The sequence below is a fragment of the Puma concolor genome, chromosome A1 (genome assembly GCF_028749965.1).
Source record: "Puma concolor isolate L17-30 chromosome A1, mPumCon1.1.hap2, whole genome shotgun sequence".
NCBI classification, from domain to species: Eukaryota; Metazoa; Chordata; class Mammalia; order Carnivora; family Felidae; genus Puma; species Puma concolor.
The window spans coordinates 212,750,005-212,769,061 of NC_141667.1; the positions used below are offsets into that span (position 1 = coordinate 212,750,005).

Genomic DNA, 19,057 nt, shown 5'->3' on the forward strand with positions numbered 1-19,057 from the left:
GCCAACTAGATAATACCTTAGCGGTCACTATCAGATTGAGGTTTTAACCATGCAGATTCTACATAACTCAAAAAATTTAAAATCATAATTAAGGAGGCAATTCCTACTTCTAAAAGATGGGACTTTGACAAGAATCTTATATAAATATGTATGAATCATAGAATAAAATGAGGCAGACATTCCTGAATATAGACAGTTTAGCTACAAAGCCTTTTCCAGAATGGAAAAGTGACACTAGCCAATCCTAGGCAATAAAAGAAATTAGAGTCACTCCAAAAAAACTGAACAACTCCCGGTCAAACTATATTCAAAGAAACTTAACATGCTTTAATGTTAAAGGACAGTGCTTCCCCCACAGAATTAATCTGCCAGATTTTTCAAATCCTGAGTGATAAATTTGTTGGCTTATTCTAGAATTAAGCCAGCAAAGAAAAAATAAGGGGGGAAAAAAAGCTGAATGAATTTGTCTAAATGATATTCAAATTATAAAAATTGACTTCATTACCTAATTTATCCCAAACAATTAACAGAGTATGCAGTGGTACACACAAACTTTTAACACTTTTTTTTTTAACTTAATTCAGGTCATTCACAACAGCAACTGCCACATTTACTGACCACTAGGCTTTTGTTAAATACTTTACATAAACACTGAATACTCATAACCTTGAGAGGTAATTCTTTCATTTTTGGTGAAGGAAATCAAAGCTCAGAGAAATTTAAAAACTTGTCTGAAGTCACACGTCTAGTAAGTGGTGGCTCCTGGTTCCCAGGCTGATACTCTGCTACATGTCACAGATTCGTAATTGACAGGAATTACCAATCTGCAGAATTCAATATTATACTGAAGTTGCAGGCAGTTGATCTTAATGCACATAAACGAGTCACTTTTCTTTTTTTTTTTTTTTTTTAATTTTTTTTTTTCAACGTTTATTTATTTTTGGGATAGAGAGAGACAGAGCATGAATGGGGGAGGGGTAGAGAGAGAGGGAGACATAGAATCGGAAACAGGCTCCAGGCTCTGAGCCATCAGCCCAGAGCCTGACGCGGGGCTCGAACTCACAGACCACGAGATCGTGACCTGGCTGAAGCCGGACGCTTAACCGACTGCGCCACCCAGGCGCCCCTACGAGTCACTTTTCAATAAATCATTTCCCAGGTAAATCTTCAATACCAAATTATTTCTGAATGTGCTCACGCGTTGGGGCAGGGGAGGGGAGAGGAAGTGCCAGTTACTTGAGCTTCCCTGTAGTTGCTTTCCTAAAGGTAAATCGCAGTTTTTCCTAAATACTCTTTGTTTTTTCCATACCAGAAAATAAAGTGGAATGAGAGAAGTGCAGAGTCAAACAAAACCATAAAAATATAACAAATCTTTAAATTGTCATCTAAAATATCACCTTTCAGGAGAGGAAAATTCTTTCCTCACACTCCAATCCCTACAACTCCAGGTCAATTCCCGAATCCCTCCTCACATGCTCAGTGCTCTTTTCCTCAATGTCTCAATAGGTCAGAACAGATGAAACGGGTAAGCTCACAAATGTATTACTAGTCATTACAACATAATTCTTCTTTCCAAAAAGTAGAACTGCCCTAATACTGACAACTTTGGTTACTGTATCAAAAACAAAACAAAACAAAACCCAAAAACTTTGCCCATATTCTAACATCTTTAACATTCAGCATATCAGATTTATGAACATTATTTAAGGACATCACTTTGTTAAATTCACACTCTAACAAATCATTCATGACCGGTGTTCTTTTTACTTTAGTAAATCAAAGGACATTATCTTCATCATTATTCTCAAAATAATTTTGAAAGTGACTTTGGCTTAGGGGGCAAAAAAAAGGCCAGTAACCCTATCTGTTCACATAATGACTTATCCTTCCCTTTATGTGTTACATGCTAAGTAAAACGAAAGGAGGCAAAATTTTCAAGATCATGTGGCTAAACTGAGCTACATCAAAGAGGTACTAATTTCCTTATTCACCCAGCAAGGCTGCTCTAGGTGACTGAGCACTTTCTGGGAGAAGGGAGATGGCCAATTCCACCCCCAACAAAAAACTGACCAACACAAACTTTAAAAAAAAAAAACAAACAAAAAAGCATTTTTTTGAAAAATATACAGAATGGATAAGTACAAAGTGATATACCCAGACAATGGAATATTATTTAGCAATAAAAAGAATGAAGTACTGATACATGCTACAACATGGGTGAACCTTGGAAACATTGTTTAAGTAAAAGAAGTTAGTCACAAGAGACCACATACTGCATGGTCTCTTGTGCATATCACATTCAACGTATACAAAATTGTATACAATTGTATACAAAATTGTATACAATTTCCCACGACAGGCAAATCTATAGAGACCAAAAGTAGACTAGTGGCTGCCACAGTGTGGGAATCCGGGAGAATGGGACATGACTGCTAATGGGTACAGGTTTCTTTTGGGGATAACAAAAATGTTCCAATATTGACTATGGTGGTGGATGCAAAACTCTGTTTACATAGTAAAAATCGTTGAATTGCACAGTTTAAATAGGTGAATTGTACGGTATGTAAATTACATCTGAATAAAGCTGCCATTTTTTTTTTTTAAAGGTAGTACTCAGGTCTATCAGGTCACAAAGACTATCAACCTCAATTACATTAACAGATTAACTAGAATACATAACATTTTCTTTTTGCTAAAATCATAAATGCAAAGTATAATTCTTCCACATTTAAAACCACTTTTTAACTACTTGCATGCACTGGTGGCTGACATTATTCAAGGCACAAGCTGGGGTGACAGTTCCCAGTTTTATCATTCCAAGTCAGTTGCTTCCCCTCTCTAAGCCTCAATTGACTCTTCTGGATAGTAGGAATTAAAGTACCTACTTCGTAAGATTGTCAAATAGGATAATCCCTGTAAAGTACATAACACAATGCACAGGACAAAATGGTCAGTAAACACTAATTACTAAAGTTTATCACTGGATGTTTCTGGAACTCTTCTAGTCCATATCCTATCCTATGCGACGACCTCACCCATATTCATTTTTCACCTCTTTTAATTGGCCTCCTGCTCCCCAAAGGGTAACCTGCTTCTATTATGCTGCCTCAACACCTCAGAACTTCAGTGTCATTGGTCTCAGACACCACTCTGCCATCCATAATCCTGCGTGTGGTGGTCTTCTGGACAATGTGCAAGTAGCTACTGCTGTCCAGGGTGTCACCGAGACTGAAATCCTCCCTGTCTTCCAGCAGGTGATGGTAGGCGGTGATCTCAGCCTCCAGCTTGACCTTGATACTTAGCAAGGCCTCATGCTCCTAGGTCTGGTGCTGCCCCTCTGTCCAGGTCTGTGACAGCTCTGACTCCTGGTGCAGCAGGACCCCATTGAGTTGCTCCATCTGCATCATGTAGTGGGCCTCCACCTCCCCCAGGCTATTCTCCAAGCTGGCCTTCAGGTTTCTCATCAAGTCCAGGTTGATCTCCAAGTACTCAGCTCTGGGAGGGTCATCTCAGCTGTTCCTATCTCAGTGGTCTATGAGGTGGCCACTGTGGGGCTCTCCTCAATCTGCTGGAACCAGTACTTGTCCAGCTCCTCTTGGTTCTTTTGAGCCAGCTCATCATAGGGCTTGGATGCCTGCCATGATCTTGCTGAGGTCCTGAGATTTGGGGGCATCCGACTCCACGGTCAACCCAGAGTTGACAATTTGGTTTTTTGGACCCCTTACTTCCTCCTCATGGTTTCTTTTTCATGAGGAACAGCTCCTTGAGAGCCTTGATCTCTTACCTCCAGCTTCAGTCAAGTGACACTGCTGTCATCAATGATTCTGTGGAGCTCAGGGAGAGCATTCTCCACAGAATGGCACATGGCCAGCTCCATCTCATATGGACTCTGAAGTCGCCAGCAACAAGATGGGCACTGTCAATATGCAGAATGATGCAGGCACTGTCCATAGATTTTGCAAAGATCTGAGCCCTCAGCAAAATGCTCTTAAAAGTATTGCCCCCAGTCTTTGACCTGGGGTCCCTTCCTCTCCAGGTGTTCCCAGATTTTGAACTCCAATCACTGATTATCAGCCTTGAGGCTCCTCACCTCCTCCAGGCAGGAGGCCAGGTGGTCACTCAGGTCTTGCATGGTCTCCTTCTTCCTGAGGATGCCCCCTATGCCTGCCAGACCCCTAGCCATCCTGGTGGCCAGGCCTGGGCCCCCCACCACCCTATTAGCTGGTGGAGCAGAACACAGAGATCTGAGCCCCTGGTGCCTGCATAGACTCTGGCATCCGCAGTGCTGACTGGCAGGACCAAGTGGTTGGGCGACAGCATGGAGCCCTGGGACCAATAGTTGGAGGAGAAGTCGGAGTGGGTGGTGAAGTTCATGCTATTTGAGGAGGAACATGAGAGGCCAGGACTCAGGCTTGGGCCACTCATCCATATTCATTTTAAAGACCTTGTCATGGGGCCTGATGAAATCACTGGGGGGACAGTTAAGGGAAAATTGTGAAAGAGAGTAATAATAATTTCCTACTGCCCTCACCTACTTCTCCTTCATAATAACCATCAGCTTCCTCACTAATAGTTGGCAGGGAGATAAGCCTGGCCAAACACTAGATCATAGGAAGGTTTGTCCCTTCACATAACCTGAAGAGTGCCTCAGGGCGATTCAAAGTCAGACTTTCCAAAATGTAAACAGACTTATACTATGGGCTCTGTGGCAGAACTCCTTTGATGAGGGTTCCAAATGTACACAAAGAAACAAGCAACCTCTGGTATGTTAGTTGTACAGAAGGTTAAGCTTTTAATGGATCTGATAAGTCTGATCTGCCAAGACTACAAAAGAAGGCCACAAGAACAGGTAGATTGATCTATATAACCTGGAATTACATGTAAATAACAAAATTCCTTATGTCCATGTACAGGTTAGTTATCACCATCCCAACTTCTTGTCCTCCTGGTGCTGGTGCTGAATAAGTTACACATAGAACACTTCAACTCATCCCTTCTATTTTAATTTTAAGGTACACTTAATCCCTGACCTAACAGAATTTTTCCTAACACAATTCCTAAAAATGGCCCGTTGGTGTGATCTATATTCTCTACAAAATACAACCTCATTCTCAAGATACAACCATGTCAATGGGGCGCCTAGGTAGCTCAGTAGGTTACGCATCTAACTTTAGCTCAAGTCATGATCTCACAGTTCATGAGCTGGGCCTCTAACTCTGGGCTCTGTGCTGACAGCTCAGAGCCTAGAGCCTGGAGCCTGCTTTGGATTCTGTGTCTCCCTCTCTGCCCCTCCCCTGTCCATGCTGTGTCTCTTTCAAAAATGAATAAACATTAAAAAAACTGGGGGGGGGGGGGGGGAGTTGGAGGGACTGCCTGGGTGGCTCAGTCGGTTAAGTGTCTGACTTAGGTTCAGGTAATGATCTCACGGTTTGGGAGTTCGAGCCCCACATCAGGCTCTGTGCTGACAGCTTAGAGCCTTGAGTCTGCTTCTGATTCTCTGTCTCCCTCTCTCTCTCTCTCTCTCTCTACCCCTCCCCCGCTCAAACTCTGTTTCTGTCTCAAAAATATTTATTTATTTATTTATTTTAATTTTTTTTCCACGTTTTTTTATTTATTTTTGGGACAGAGAGAGACAGAGCATGAACGGGGGAGGGGCAGAGAGAGAGGGAGACACAGAATCGGAAACAGGCTCCAGGCTCTGAGCCATCAGCCCAGAGCCTGACGCGGGGCTCGAACTCACGGACCGCGAGATCGTGACCTGGCTCAAGTCGGACGCTTAACCGACTGCGCCACCCAGGCGCCCCTCAAAAATAAACATTTAAAAAAAAACTAAAAAAAAAATTTTAAATAAATTTAAAAAGATACATTGTCAAAAACTTCCTTTGTAACTTGAAGGAGTCTCCTGAGAAACAGAAAAATCTATATGGGGGCAACTGAGTGGCTTAGTTGGTTGAGTGTCTGACTCCTGATTTGGGCTCAGGTAATGATCCCAGGATTATGAGACTGAGTTCTGCATCAGGCTCTTCACTAAGTGTGGAGCCTGGTTAAGATTCCTTCTCTCTCTCTCCCTCTGCTCCTCTCCCCTGTTCATGCTCTAAATAAATAAGTAAATAAATAGAAAAACTCTGTATGGATATTTACTTATTTATAATTTCAGTGATAAGTTTTGAAAGTTATTTGACATGGTGTTGACTAAACACATACAACAGAACAGTTCTAAATACATAACAGAAAAAAGACTCCATGAGGATTTCTTTCTGGTCTTACAATTGTGGTGATATGGCAAAACTGCCCATGCACTGAGAATGTGGATAAATAGGGTCCTAGAAAATATATATACTGTAGTCAAGAGAGTTTGGGGAACATTACCTCTCATTCAAAAGTCTTCTGATGTGATAATGTACATATGAAAATGTAATATGGCAAACAGTAGAACAATGACAGTAAATGATATAGAAATGACAGGATAAAATTTGTTAATTCCTGAAGGAATAATTTTAGGATAAATTTCTAGAATAAGCAGGTTTTGTCCTAAGATTTTGAAAGAGATTAGAACTTCAATAGGCAGCAGGTATGAATGTGGGAGATCAAGCAGGAAAGCACTGGACATTATACAGCAGGCTGACAAAATTAACATAGTACAAGAAACAAAAAAAACATGAAACAGTTACACTATGAAAAGCTTCTAACCATAAGTTAAGGTGGTTAGACTGATTATGTAGTCAAGGAATCCGTTAAAAGTTTCAGTACTTTCTACTGTTCCAGAACACTTCTGCTCATTCGTTAGATAAACTGGATCTTTCTACAAGATCCAGTTCTAACGTAACTTTCACAGTGAAGGTTTCCCAAAGTTGCAATGCTGTGTTTCTCAAACACTGCATGGAGAATTACTGGGTATCTTGTTAAAAAGGCAGCAAGGCACTTTTTATCATTTAGTGTCAAGGAATCAATATTCAGAGCAAACCAATTTATACCCAAAGAAGGAATGTTGTAAGACCACCTTCTTATATTGATAGGATTCTACAAAAATATTTGTTTCACTTTCCCATGCATGTCACCAAGCTTCTCTCTAGTGAGCTAAGTCTGTTAAGTATAAATAACTATGATTTACTAGGTTCTACTTTTAGAACCAACAACTGAAAAAGTATAAAATGTAATGACATGTCAAAATTATAAAATGCATTAAACTACCAGCTGTTTTTCATTAAATTAACTTCTGGATTATTTCAGCCTATAAGTCAAGAAAAACTTGACTTTAGAAACTTGTATCCACAACCTTCAGATTTCTTATTCTCATAAATTCCCCAGGCAAACACACCTGTTTAATAAGGTCAAATCGGGGCGCCTGGGTGGAGCAGTCGGTTAAGCATCCGACTTCAGCCAGGTCACGATCTCGCGGTCCGTGAGTTCGAGCCCCGCGTCAGGCTCTAGGCTGATGGCTCGGAGCCTGGAGCCTGTTTCCGATTCTGTGTCTCCCTCTCTCTCTGCCCCTCCCCCGTTCATGCTCTGTCTGTCTCTGTCCCAAAAATAAATTAAAAAAAAAAAAAAAAAAAGTTGAAAAAAAAAAATAATAAGGTCAAATCAAGGCACCTCCAAATAAAAGTACATACTGCAATTCTGCACTGATGGTGTTGCTCTCCCACAGAAGTGCTTCATTCTCTGCTACAAATATTCACAGTTTGGAAAAGATAGCAAGAAAAGACTTTTAAAAGTGGCTTGTCAGAACCAACAATGTTGGTGTTTCCTTTCCAACATTACCAGCCCACCAAGCAATTGTGAAAAGAGTATGATACAAGGGAAAATGATCAAGGTGGTGGCAACCAGACATTAACGGTGTCAGTTGCTTTAGACGACATTTATAACCACAGACCATAACTCAAAACAGGAAATGTCTTCTAATCTGGTGCCTTCAAACAGTGATTTTATAAAGAATCAACCAAACCAATATAGGATCATAAAACAATTGTTTTAAAAGATACAAATATTTGGGGCACCTGGGTGGCTCAGTCAGTTAAGCGTCTGACTTTAGCTCAGGTCATGATCTCACAGTTTGTGACTTTGAGCACCGCGTCAGGCTCTGTGCTGACAGCTCAGAGCCTGGAGCCTGCTTTAGATTCTGTGTCTCCCTCTCTCTGACCCTCCTCCACTCACACTCTGTCTCCGTCTGTCTCTCTCTCAAAAACAAACATTACAAAAAAATTTTTTTTGAAAAATAGAAGATACAAATATTGTATAACTTTGAAAAGTTACAATCCCAACAGAGTTTTATGTAACTTAAGGAGTTAATTCTAAAATTCATTCAAAACTCTATACCAATATTTTTAGGCAGGGGAGGGGGAATATCTTATCAGATGTCAAATCTATAAAATGATACTAATGAAAGTAATGTGGTATTGGCATAATACAAAACATGGAATAAATGGAATAAAATAATAAAATACACCAGAAAGTTCAAAACTAAAGTATTATGTGGTAATTTAGTATATAAGAGAGGTGGCACTCTTAGTGTGGAAATCATAAAATATTCAATAAATCTGAAGGGTCAACATCCTCACTCGTGGGAGAAAATAGTTGTCAGATCCCTATACCTCACATTCTATTAAAAAAATATATTCCATATGTACTGGGGAGTTAAACACATAAAACAGAAGAAAATATAAACAGAGTATTTCATAATTTGGGGGTGAGGTAGTTTTTGTTCATTTCTACTTAGAAACTCATAAACTAAAAATATGTAAGAAAGCTCTTGAATGATTTTATTGGCCTAATTAGGCCTCTGACGCTCCGTCTTCTCTCTTTTCTACTCCTTCTTCTCAGTAGTTGCATAGCCTATGGCACCAAGATGGTCTTGGGAAGAAATTTTCCAGTTCCAGATCCAGAGGTACCACCCATACATATTGGAAATAAATAAGAGCCCCACCGCATCAAAATTTGTTTGGTAGGTAAAAGATGAGACTGAACATCTAGATCAATGATTCAGTTTCTCATGAGTAATTTTCCATGTAACTATTAATACATTTTTAATTGGGACCAAGCAATCCTCTCCCTCAAACTTTTTCCCTTCCTAACCAAAGCTCATCTGGATTTTAAGGCACCTCAATCCAAATTCTCTTTTATAGGTTATTTATAAATTTTTAGATCTGTCACCTCAATAGACAATACAAACAGCAAAAAAATTATAATTCCCTGTCAAAAGTAAGAATCAATTTTATTACCTGTAGTAACTGTGTTTCTAGATTAAAAGTATGATACATTATAATTGGCCAATTAATGTGAAATATTTGGGATTAGGCTTTTTTCAGTATCTAAATCAACTTACTGGGCATATTTTAAACTTGCAGGTCCTCAAAATATTTTTGCCAGTATAGTGAGTCTAACACAGCATCTCTCTCACATCATGTCTTAATTAAATTCCTACCTAACCTGTTTAAAACGAAGTAAATTATAAAGTCCCAAGAACCCCTAGCATCTCCCCCACCCTGCAGTGGGAGGTGAGGCAGGGCAGGGAGACTAGAATTAACTTAGATCCTTTTCTCAATGCCTCTTGGATCTTCTTCACATTCTAGAAACAGTAATTTGAACATCACTGAACATAAACTAAGTGAAAGCCAGTTTGAAATTATTCAGTTTAATCCCTTCATTCAACAGATGATGCAATCTAGATCTAGAGAAGTGAAGGGACTTCCTCAGAATCACGTGCTTTGCACTGAAGTGATGTATGATTATGGGACTACTAACATCTTTCCTTCCACTTAAAAAACAGCCCAGGATTACAAATACTAATTAAGCAACTATTACAACCACCAGTCCTATATTACAAAAAAAAAAAAAAAAATGTACATGTCTTGTTGTTATGTCCTCTAGAAACTTTTCAAACTACTTTGAAATAATTACTTAAGGTATTTTATTTAAAGTCTCATTAAAAAAAAAAAAAAACACCCAAAATTACTACTTCCATGTTCCACACCAAAACTAAGGATTAAATTATTTCTCAACAAATTAACTAGTACTTAAAACATAAGATCACAATTGCCTCTAAAATTTTAACATCTACATTTTTCCATTAATAAGGTTTCTCCTATGGTCTTTTAAAGTAAATAATTTTCTGTCGCAAATGGAAGAATCGTAACAATAAATTTATTAAAATCCTATTTCTTCTGGGTCTCTGGGTCTCATACCTGTTGTTCATCCTCCATGACGTTACTAGCAAATTCAAACACTAGGTCGTTCTGTTGGACAACAGCAGCCATAATAAAACATTCCCCTTAGATCCACATGAGAAAAATTCCAAGCAGGTTCAAGTATGAGGCAGCAGAATCCAGTGACCAATTTGGGTAAAAAACCCTCAGCTAAGTCTGTTAAGTTACTGTAGACCAGGTTTTCTTTCAGGATGGCACTACAGGTTTCCTTGGTTCACTGATATTCCACTCAAACAGAGGCAATTTTTCTGAAATTTTTCTTCTTTAGAACTTCTTGGCCTGAAAAACAAAAGCTTAAGTTAGTTATGAAAAAGTAATCGTGCCCATTCAGAATATAACAATTAGTACCAAGGGCAGTGTCTCCAAAGTATTTTTTGTTAATGTTTTTAAACAAAATCAACATGACTGATGAATACAGGCTTTTTTTTTTCTTAAGTTAGATATATATTTTCTTTGAAGATTTCATTCTTGCTAAGATAAAATCACCTCTCATTTCTGAAAGTGAAGCCATTCTCCCCTCCCCCCAGTTAAACTACAGTTAAAGTGCCGAATACTTAAAAAAAAAAAAAAAAAAAGTCCACACAGCAATAACTAGGTTTGTAACTGCAATAAAGGACATATAAACAATTTCCTTCTTGCCAGTAACCCAGCAAACCACACAGGAATTGTTCCTCCATGATTTCATCTGTAATTTCATCTGTATATTTTTGCCCTAGGAGAAACATTCATACAGTGTCCCTGTTATGCCTAATATATATAAGAATTTAAAGTCTGTCTCATACATTTAAAATTCAGTAAGCACTATTTTAAAAGCCTTTAAAAATAAGCAGAAATTAAAGTCCACTTTTTCTGTTCTTTTAAAAGGTTTCTGTTAAGAAGAATGTTTTACCATGCTTAAGCCTGTCTTCAGTGGCTTCTTTTTTAATGTACTGAAATGTATCCTTATCTCTAGCACAGGCTTGCAAGCAACAGGAAGGAAACGGCACTTGACCACGTCATGGCAAATTAGAACATGCAAAGAACTGCACTTTACAATAGGAGAAAAACAGAAACGCAACTTAAGAGTGAAAACAATTTCAGTGGAGGGAGAAATGCTTAAAAAGTGCCTGCCAATGATGTTTGCCTACTTAAAAAAAAGCTACCACTATTAACAAAAGGAAAACATTTTAAGTTTATCACAATTTTATGAAATACTGCATCATAGGATTATGACTGTGTGATAAGAAAAGACAAAGATTATAAAAATAATCACATTAAATAACATTTGAAATAGCACTTACAATTTTAATTTTAAAGAGACAAGTTAGAGAATGAAGCTGAGCTGGTGAATCAGTTTCCCTGAAAACAGCATGTGCCAGCTGAATCAGATACTCAATTTCCTAATTTCAGTAAAGTCAATATATACCCTGGACTCTGAGGGTTATCATGGCTAACTGTAATTTCCCTAACTGGGAATCAAAATAAAGTAAGGGTTAAGAATTTAATTCAGGTAATACTTCTACTCACTAAACTGAATTCTAACCCAGCAGTGCCCCACACCCACTCTATACCCCACCTCTTTCAATAATGAGTTCAACCCCAACACTGGGAAAGCATTTTTATTTTTAGCACATTCAGGTCGTTTTTGAGCAATTCACCATACCTGGAGGGGAAAAAAATGCTTTCACCTAAATTGATCACAGACAGACATATAAACATAAGACACACATTTGGCTTTGGTCAAATGTTACTTATAATCTTGTCCCTTAAATTACTACCCAACCTAATTCTTCTGCACTGGGCTTGCCTTCTTATGGTCCGCCACACAAACTACATTCCTTCTTGCCTCCCTGCTCAAAATCTACTTATTCACCATTTCCAGAATACTGCTCTCACCTCAGCACCCATTCACATCTCTCCCAGTCTTCAATACTCAAGTTCCATTTCTTTCACAAACCCCCCAAACCTCTCGGCCTCCACCTATCTGGATCGCTCCCTTCAGAAATATGACACTTATTGCCCGTCATGTTAACACTAACTATACACTGTCTCACATGGGAAAATCATGTCCCCCTAATTCAATTCAATAAATCTTTGAGTGTCTATGATATCTAAAGCAATATGCCAGGAAGCAAGATAGAGCAAAACTTCTCTAGGTGAATAACCATTGTCTAAAATTCCTTCTGTACCTACCATACCTGGGTGCCCACAGTAATAGTAAAAAGGATTATATTAAAGACAGATACTGCTTAAAAATCTATCATTAGATATTTAAGCTATGTCTACATATATTATTTATAAAGAATGATTGTAGTACTTTTGATAAAGAGGAAACCATTATCCCAAACTTGAAAAACCACAGTAAGAAGTCAAGTAACCAGAATCAAGGGATGTTTCCTGATAACAAAAGTTTCTCTGTAAAAGGTTAGATTCCAAAAGGCCTATTCCAAATCCATTTATTTGGGTTTTTTTAAATGTTTATTATTTTTAGTTTTGAGAGAGAGAGACAGAGCGCGAGCGGAGGAGGGGTAGAGACAGAGGAAGGCACAGAATTTGAAGCAGGCTCCAGGCTCTGAGCTGTCTGCACAGAGCCCAATGCGGAGCTGGAACTGGGAGATCATGACCTGAGCTGAAGTCAGATGCTTAACTGACTGAGCCACCCAAGAACCCTCCAAATCCATTTATTTGTAAATACAAAGTGACACTCTACCAGTGACCAATGTGAACACATCTGTGTAAAGTTTAAGTTTCCTTTCTTTTCCATTGCAATGAGGTACCTTTTCTTACTAACATTTCCACACTATTATGCTTTAATAAATGTTTTTCAAAAGTATAAGCAATCAACATACCCACACCTTCAGGTACACACTGACAACCAAGAATAATAAACCAAAACTGAAATGACTGCCCATGATCACTAGGCCACTTGTTGGGATGGAGACACCTTCACTCTGGTGAGGTAGCTTTGGTACATTTCTATATAGAAGCTCATCAACTAAAAATGTGTAAGAAAAGCTCCTGAATAATTTTATTGGCCTAATAAGGCCTCTGATCCTCTGTCTTCTCTCTTTCCCACTCCTTCTTCTCAGTAGTTGCATAGCCTATGGCACCAAGATAGGTCTTGGGAAGAAATTTTCTGATTCTGGATACAGAGGTTATCACCTGTACATGTTAGACATACTTAAATAAGAAAACCCCATTGCATCAAAATCTGTTCAGTTAACAGATGAGACTGAACATCTAGATCAATGATTCAGTTTCTCATGAGTACACGGAGTCCCTGTGCCCAAGGTCTCACAATCTGAAAGTGTCACATAAGTACAATGAGATTCCTTACCTCTTAATTCAGGACTCTGTCCAGAGCAATAGTACAGAGCCTTCCCTCTAAATCTACCTGACACAGATTGTGTATACACACACACACACACACACACACACCAAATTGGGAAAAAAAAAAAAAAGTCTCCATCTTGAGTTCAGCTCATCTCCAAATCCACGCACTCAACTTTTAAGTCCACATCAGTGCCCCCTCAAAGTCAATGTGTCTAAAACATGTCCCAAACTGAACTTATCATTTTATTCCTCAAAGTTGCACTAGTATGAAAAAGACACGGGTACTCAGACTGAGGAGAAAAAGCATTTTTTGCCCTCTCCTAACAAATTATAAGGTCTTTGGTTAACTCTATGTATTATATTCAGGAACATTCTACTGCATAAGTAATTCTCAAACCTATTTCATTTTCAAAGTGTCACTTAGTCTTTATAAAATACCAAGAAAAAATATATGTGAAAACTGTTTATCTAACATAGACATAAACAGTTAACTTATTTGCACAACTTCGAGAGGTCATCTAGTTGAACATCCACCAAATAGTAAAAACTCCCCAAGTTGGTTCTCATGTCTTTCAACTGGGTCAGGATCATATTCTTATTCTCCAAGGAGACACACGCCACAGAAGGGTCTCAACAATAAGGTAGTCCTAGTATCTTATCGCCAAAATAAGCTGCAGATTTAAAGTCAAATAATAAAGCAAGCAAAAACAGTTAAAAGAGCAGTTAACAGCTCTGGAGTTGGACCACCTGAGTTTGAATCTTCTGTACTGTGACCTTGGACAAGTTACTTACTGTCAGTCTCCCTTTTCTATGAAACAGGTACAAAATGTAACACCAAAATCTAGAGTTGCTGTAAACATGCTATGCAAAATCCATATACAGAATGCTGGCCACATGAGTTTTGCTCCATACACAACAGCTTCATTATTGTCTCAGTACAATGCAAGGGACATATAACAGGTGAATGCCACTTAACTGATTACTCCTTAAGTCTCATTTCCATACTCCCTGGGAGTCTCCTTGACCACAGCGATTTGCTAGACTCCAACAAAGAATACTATAGCCCATTATCAACAAAAGTATAATTCTATTCCAGTGCCTGAAAATTTGGCACCTATCTGATAAATCCAGCTGCTTCTAGGCTAAGACCTCACCCTGTCTGGCAAGCTTCCCTTAACACAGAGTTCCATTATGCCCCTGTTCCAAACAACATGAATTTACTGATTGTAAACACAAAACCCTCAGCCACATAGATGGCTACTACAACCAACTCAGTTTGTCTCATTTATTATAAAATATTTCAGGTATTCTAAAAACATGACAGTCAAAATCAGTTTTTAATACTTCTCACACCTGCTTTCTTCATCCCTGATTCAATGCAAAGTTAAGTTTCCTTCAAAAGGGCTTTAAACACAAGAGTCTACAAACCTATTAATTCATAATGGCATTTAAAAACACATCATTGCTACCCTTTGGAAGGTGCCAGGTCACCAACTCATATACTCAAAATGAAAATTAATAAATGAAAGTAATGACAAAAACATTTCAGATAAAATCATTCTAGCCCCAAGGAGGTAAAATTCACTAGCTTAGAGCAATGGGGTGCATGAATGACTACCTTTAATAAAACATTCAGACAGTGCTTGTATGTTTATGTATGTATGAGTATCTAAAGAATTGGAATTCTGTAGTAATGCCAGATGCCAAGTATCTGAAAAGAAAGAATTTTTTATGACGTAGTAAACTAATACAAGGCCCTTTTCAACAAACAGACATACCCATCATAAGAAAAGTGAGTATATTTGGAAAAACCATTAGCTTAGAAGAAATACAATAAAAATGAAATAGAATAAGAGAAAAGAAGAAAAGCTATGCAAATTAAAATGAGAAGCAAGCAATAAACCCATATACTGTAATGGCTGCAATTTTTGTGTAATATAAGACAGGGCTTTTCATGTGTTTTCTAACACGCAGAATGTTTTACATTAGCTTCCAGAAGACATGAAAATAATAAATCAGCAGTACCAAGATAAATTCTGTACAATCGTCCCAGGGCCTGCCCATTCTCAATCTAAAAAGAGTGGAATCACACAATTTTAAAGCTGAAAAATACCTAAGGATTACCTAAAACAATGCATTCATTGACCAGCTAAAGAATTTGAGCCTAGCAAAATCTGACTTGTCCAAGGTCACAAAGACAGTGGAAAAGAAAGCAAAAGAGGCCCAAATTCCCAGCCCAATTCTCTACTCATGTCCCTAAATCTGCATTAATAGAACTTCATCAGTATTGTTCTTTAGCAGAAAGACCTGGAAAATAAGAAATCTCTGCCACAAATATTTATAGCAAAGGTCTCTACACTATTCCATACAACTTCTTGATATATGGTAAGTCATTTTTGTTCATATTTTTAACCGGAACAACTTTAAGTAGAGGAGTTTGTGGATTTTTCTATCATTGTTTTAAATCTTCAAGTTTTACTCTTACTGCTCTCTCCCATCATATTAGTTTTACCTTCACTCACCCTAAAAAGTGAGAACATTTTTATAAAGCTTTTTATAAAGCTACACTTAAAATTTATTCTAAAATATTTTTATGAGTTAATAACTGACATTATGCTTGCTAGTTCTTTGAATACAGTATTCCTACAGCTTTACATTTTTAAAAATGTGAATTTGGAAGAAGTGATTTAAAAAATACACCAAAATGTAGTTACAGTTAAGGACCCAGATTTGAACTTCCTCAAACAAGGGTGGTTCGTCTCTCAGTTCCTACCGAGTGAGAGAGAGAGAGAGAGAGAGAGAGAGAGAGAGAGAAAGAAAGAAAGAAAGAAAAGAAAGAAAGAAAGAAAGAAAGAAAGAAAGAAAGAAAGAAAGAAAGAAAGAAAGAAAGAAAGAAAAGGGGGGGCACCAATTGTAAAAGAAATCTCACTCTATAGCCCTGTCTAAATCACGTGCTGTACACACAACACAAAAGTTAAAACAAAAATACAAATTAATGTCACAAGAGGAATAAATCATTCCCCACTGCGTTCAGGGTTCTCATATTATTTCAAACATTCACAGAATTTAAGAAAATTTAGAAAAAGTTTAAAAATATGTCCTTGAAATCTATATAAGTGCCATATACATATATTACCACCAATATCTTCTAAATAGCTATCCTGCCTTAAGCATCTTTCATTCCAACTTGGGGAGAAGGCAAGGGGAACGGAAGTACCTAAAACTTTTCCTAAAGTACAATTTTATTTTCATGTAAATGAAGCACAAATTGGTGTTTTTTTGTATAGAAAGCCTCGGTCAGGCTTCCAGCGACATATGCAAAGCTAAAGCAGGGCATGGAAACATGAATATGTTCACCTCACCCCAAGCCATGTTAAGGTAATCAATCTCTCTCTCTCTCTCTCTCTCTCTGTCTCTCTGTCTCTCTCTCTCTCTCACACACACACACACACACACACACACACACACACACACACACACACTCACACTCACTCACTCACTCAATATGATCAAGTCAAGCAGGATGACTTCTCTATGTTTTCGCCTTTTGTGCTGACACCCGGATGGACAGTTCCAGGACTCTGAGGGCAGGCTGCAATTACTCACTGCCTAGACCTGAAATTCTGGTTCTTTCACATTGTTCTCCACTTTCCATCCTTGGCCACTTGGGCCTACCTGGTGTCAGGTTACACTCAGGCAGCATTTATAGCACCTTGCAAAACAGCCAAACAGATTACATACCTAGACCTGTCAATACCTGCGATCTCAAGATTAACCCTTCTTCTGAGCATTTTCTGAAAACAAGAGAATTTAAAACCAAGGGGAAATATCCAACGGTAACCTGATATTGTTTTAACTTTGGTCACAAAAAAAAAGAATTTAACTGCTTTCCCATCTCAAAATGGTTGAAAGTGATAATTATCAACCAAAATGCCATTAATTGATGATTTTTATTATGCAAATGAACTAAAGGAACTTTCTTCCCTTCGGCACCCCAAACCTGAAATCTCACAGAAACACACTTATCCAGTGAACACAAAGATGCTAAAATGTGCTTATCAGCAAAACCAGTTCAGCAGTTTAAAATTCTTCTCTCTGTAACAAACAAGAATCAACTTGCAAGGAAATTCTATTTCATTTCTGTGTTGGTTCATTCCCCTGGTTAATAGATTCATCCTCTTAGAAAATGCTCACTGGCGCAATCGTTCCCCTATCTGCGCACACGACGGGTTCTCATCGGGAAGCGTTTCACTCTGGCCCAGACTGCAGGGGAAAAGCCAGGGGTAGGCTGTTTAAAGGTCCCCCAGGAGATTTTGCAGCATGCCACACCTCCCCACACCTCCAACTCCTACACGACACAACACTCTTCTAGAATAAGCTGTATTTGTCATATGAAGTTTTATGGAGAGACACACTGTCCCTCCAGTGTACCACTCTTACTTTAGCTCCCCTGGAGCTGTTCTTCAGCAACAGAAGCAACTTAGCAAAGATAAAAATATCAGCAACTTACTTCTCTACTGCCTCCACTGCCTATAGGAAAAACTTCAGATCCATTAACAGGGATTAAGCAAAAGGCATGAGAAAACGTGGTCAGATTTGTAAAACAGAATAATCTCAACAGGATAAGGACTGAAAAGAGTGAACAGGAATATTCCATGGAGCAAGTTTAAAACTATACCTCTGTCACAATTTTACTCCTCTTTACTCTCATCTCAGAAAAGGTATTCCACCATTTCTGCATTTTATTGTCCTCACAGTCCCCCAACCCCACACTAGTATTAAAGAAGCCAAAGTCAGGGGTGCCTGAGTGGCTCAGTCAAATCACCGTCAGACTCTTTGGCTCAGGTCATGATCACATGGTTTGTGAGTGAGAGCCCAGGGTAGGGCTCTGCAGACAGCTGAGAGCCTGAAGCCTGCTTCGGATTCTATGTGTGTCTCTCTCTCTCTCTCTCTCTCTCTGCTCTCCCCTGCTTGCACTCTGTCTCTCTCTCAAAAATAAACATTAAAAAAATTAAAAAGAAATAAAAAATAAAGAAGCAAAGTCAGTGCTGCCCCATCCCCCCACCCCAACACAGTAGGCACCACTCTTTTCCAGGCTTCTGTCTGTGCTCACTGTCATGCTCAATCCAGATCTCTCCATGCATTCTTAGCTGGTCACAATCTTTTATACCTGTGGCATTTTAGGGTCCTCTTCAAAATCATAGTGGGACCAGACTTAACATTAACTCCAGGGGTGTCTGGTGGCTCAGTTGGTTAAGCAACCAAGTCTTGATTTCTGTTCAGGTCATGATCTCAGTTTGTGGGACTGAGCCTCACGTTGGGTTCTGTGCTGACAGCGCAGAGCCCGTTTGGGATATTGTCTCTCTTTCTCGCTCTCTGCCCCTCCCCTGCTCTGGCTCATGTTCCTTCTGAAAATAAATAAACATTAAAAAAAATAATAATAAAGAAAAATAATATCAATTCCAGAGAAGCAAAACTGTTTTCACCTTTTTCCAAGTTACCAAGGTTGATGGATTTTAAGATTCCTTGGGCACAAAATTTCCCCC

The 19,057-nt window shown here is 38.6% G+C and overlaps 1 protein-coding gene and 1 pseudogene across 5 annotated transcripts in view; both read right to left on the reverse strand.

Moving 5' to 3' along the window:
* Positions 1-19,057, reverse strand: part of ELF1 (E74 like ETS transcription factor 1) — a 111,121-nt gene that overhangs the window by 43,913 nt on the left and 48,151 nt on the right. For 4 of the 5 annotated variants that reach the window (XM_086711243.1, XM_025923576.2, XM_086711258.1 and 1 more), the window contains exon 2: positions 10,179-10,478. In XM_086711243.1, coding sequence (XP_086567369.1) covers positions 10,179-10,250 — 72 coding nt within the window. In that variant the 5' untranslated portion in view covers positions 10,251-10,478. Of the gene's footprint in view, positions 1-10,178; positions 10,479-11,088; positions 11,166-19,057 lie in introns of those variants that run through there. The other variant, XM_025923575.2, reaches the window with a different exon arrangement.
* LOC147584739 (keratin, type I cytoskeletal 18 pseudogene) lies at positions 2,534-5,535 on the reverse strand (annotated as a pseudogene).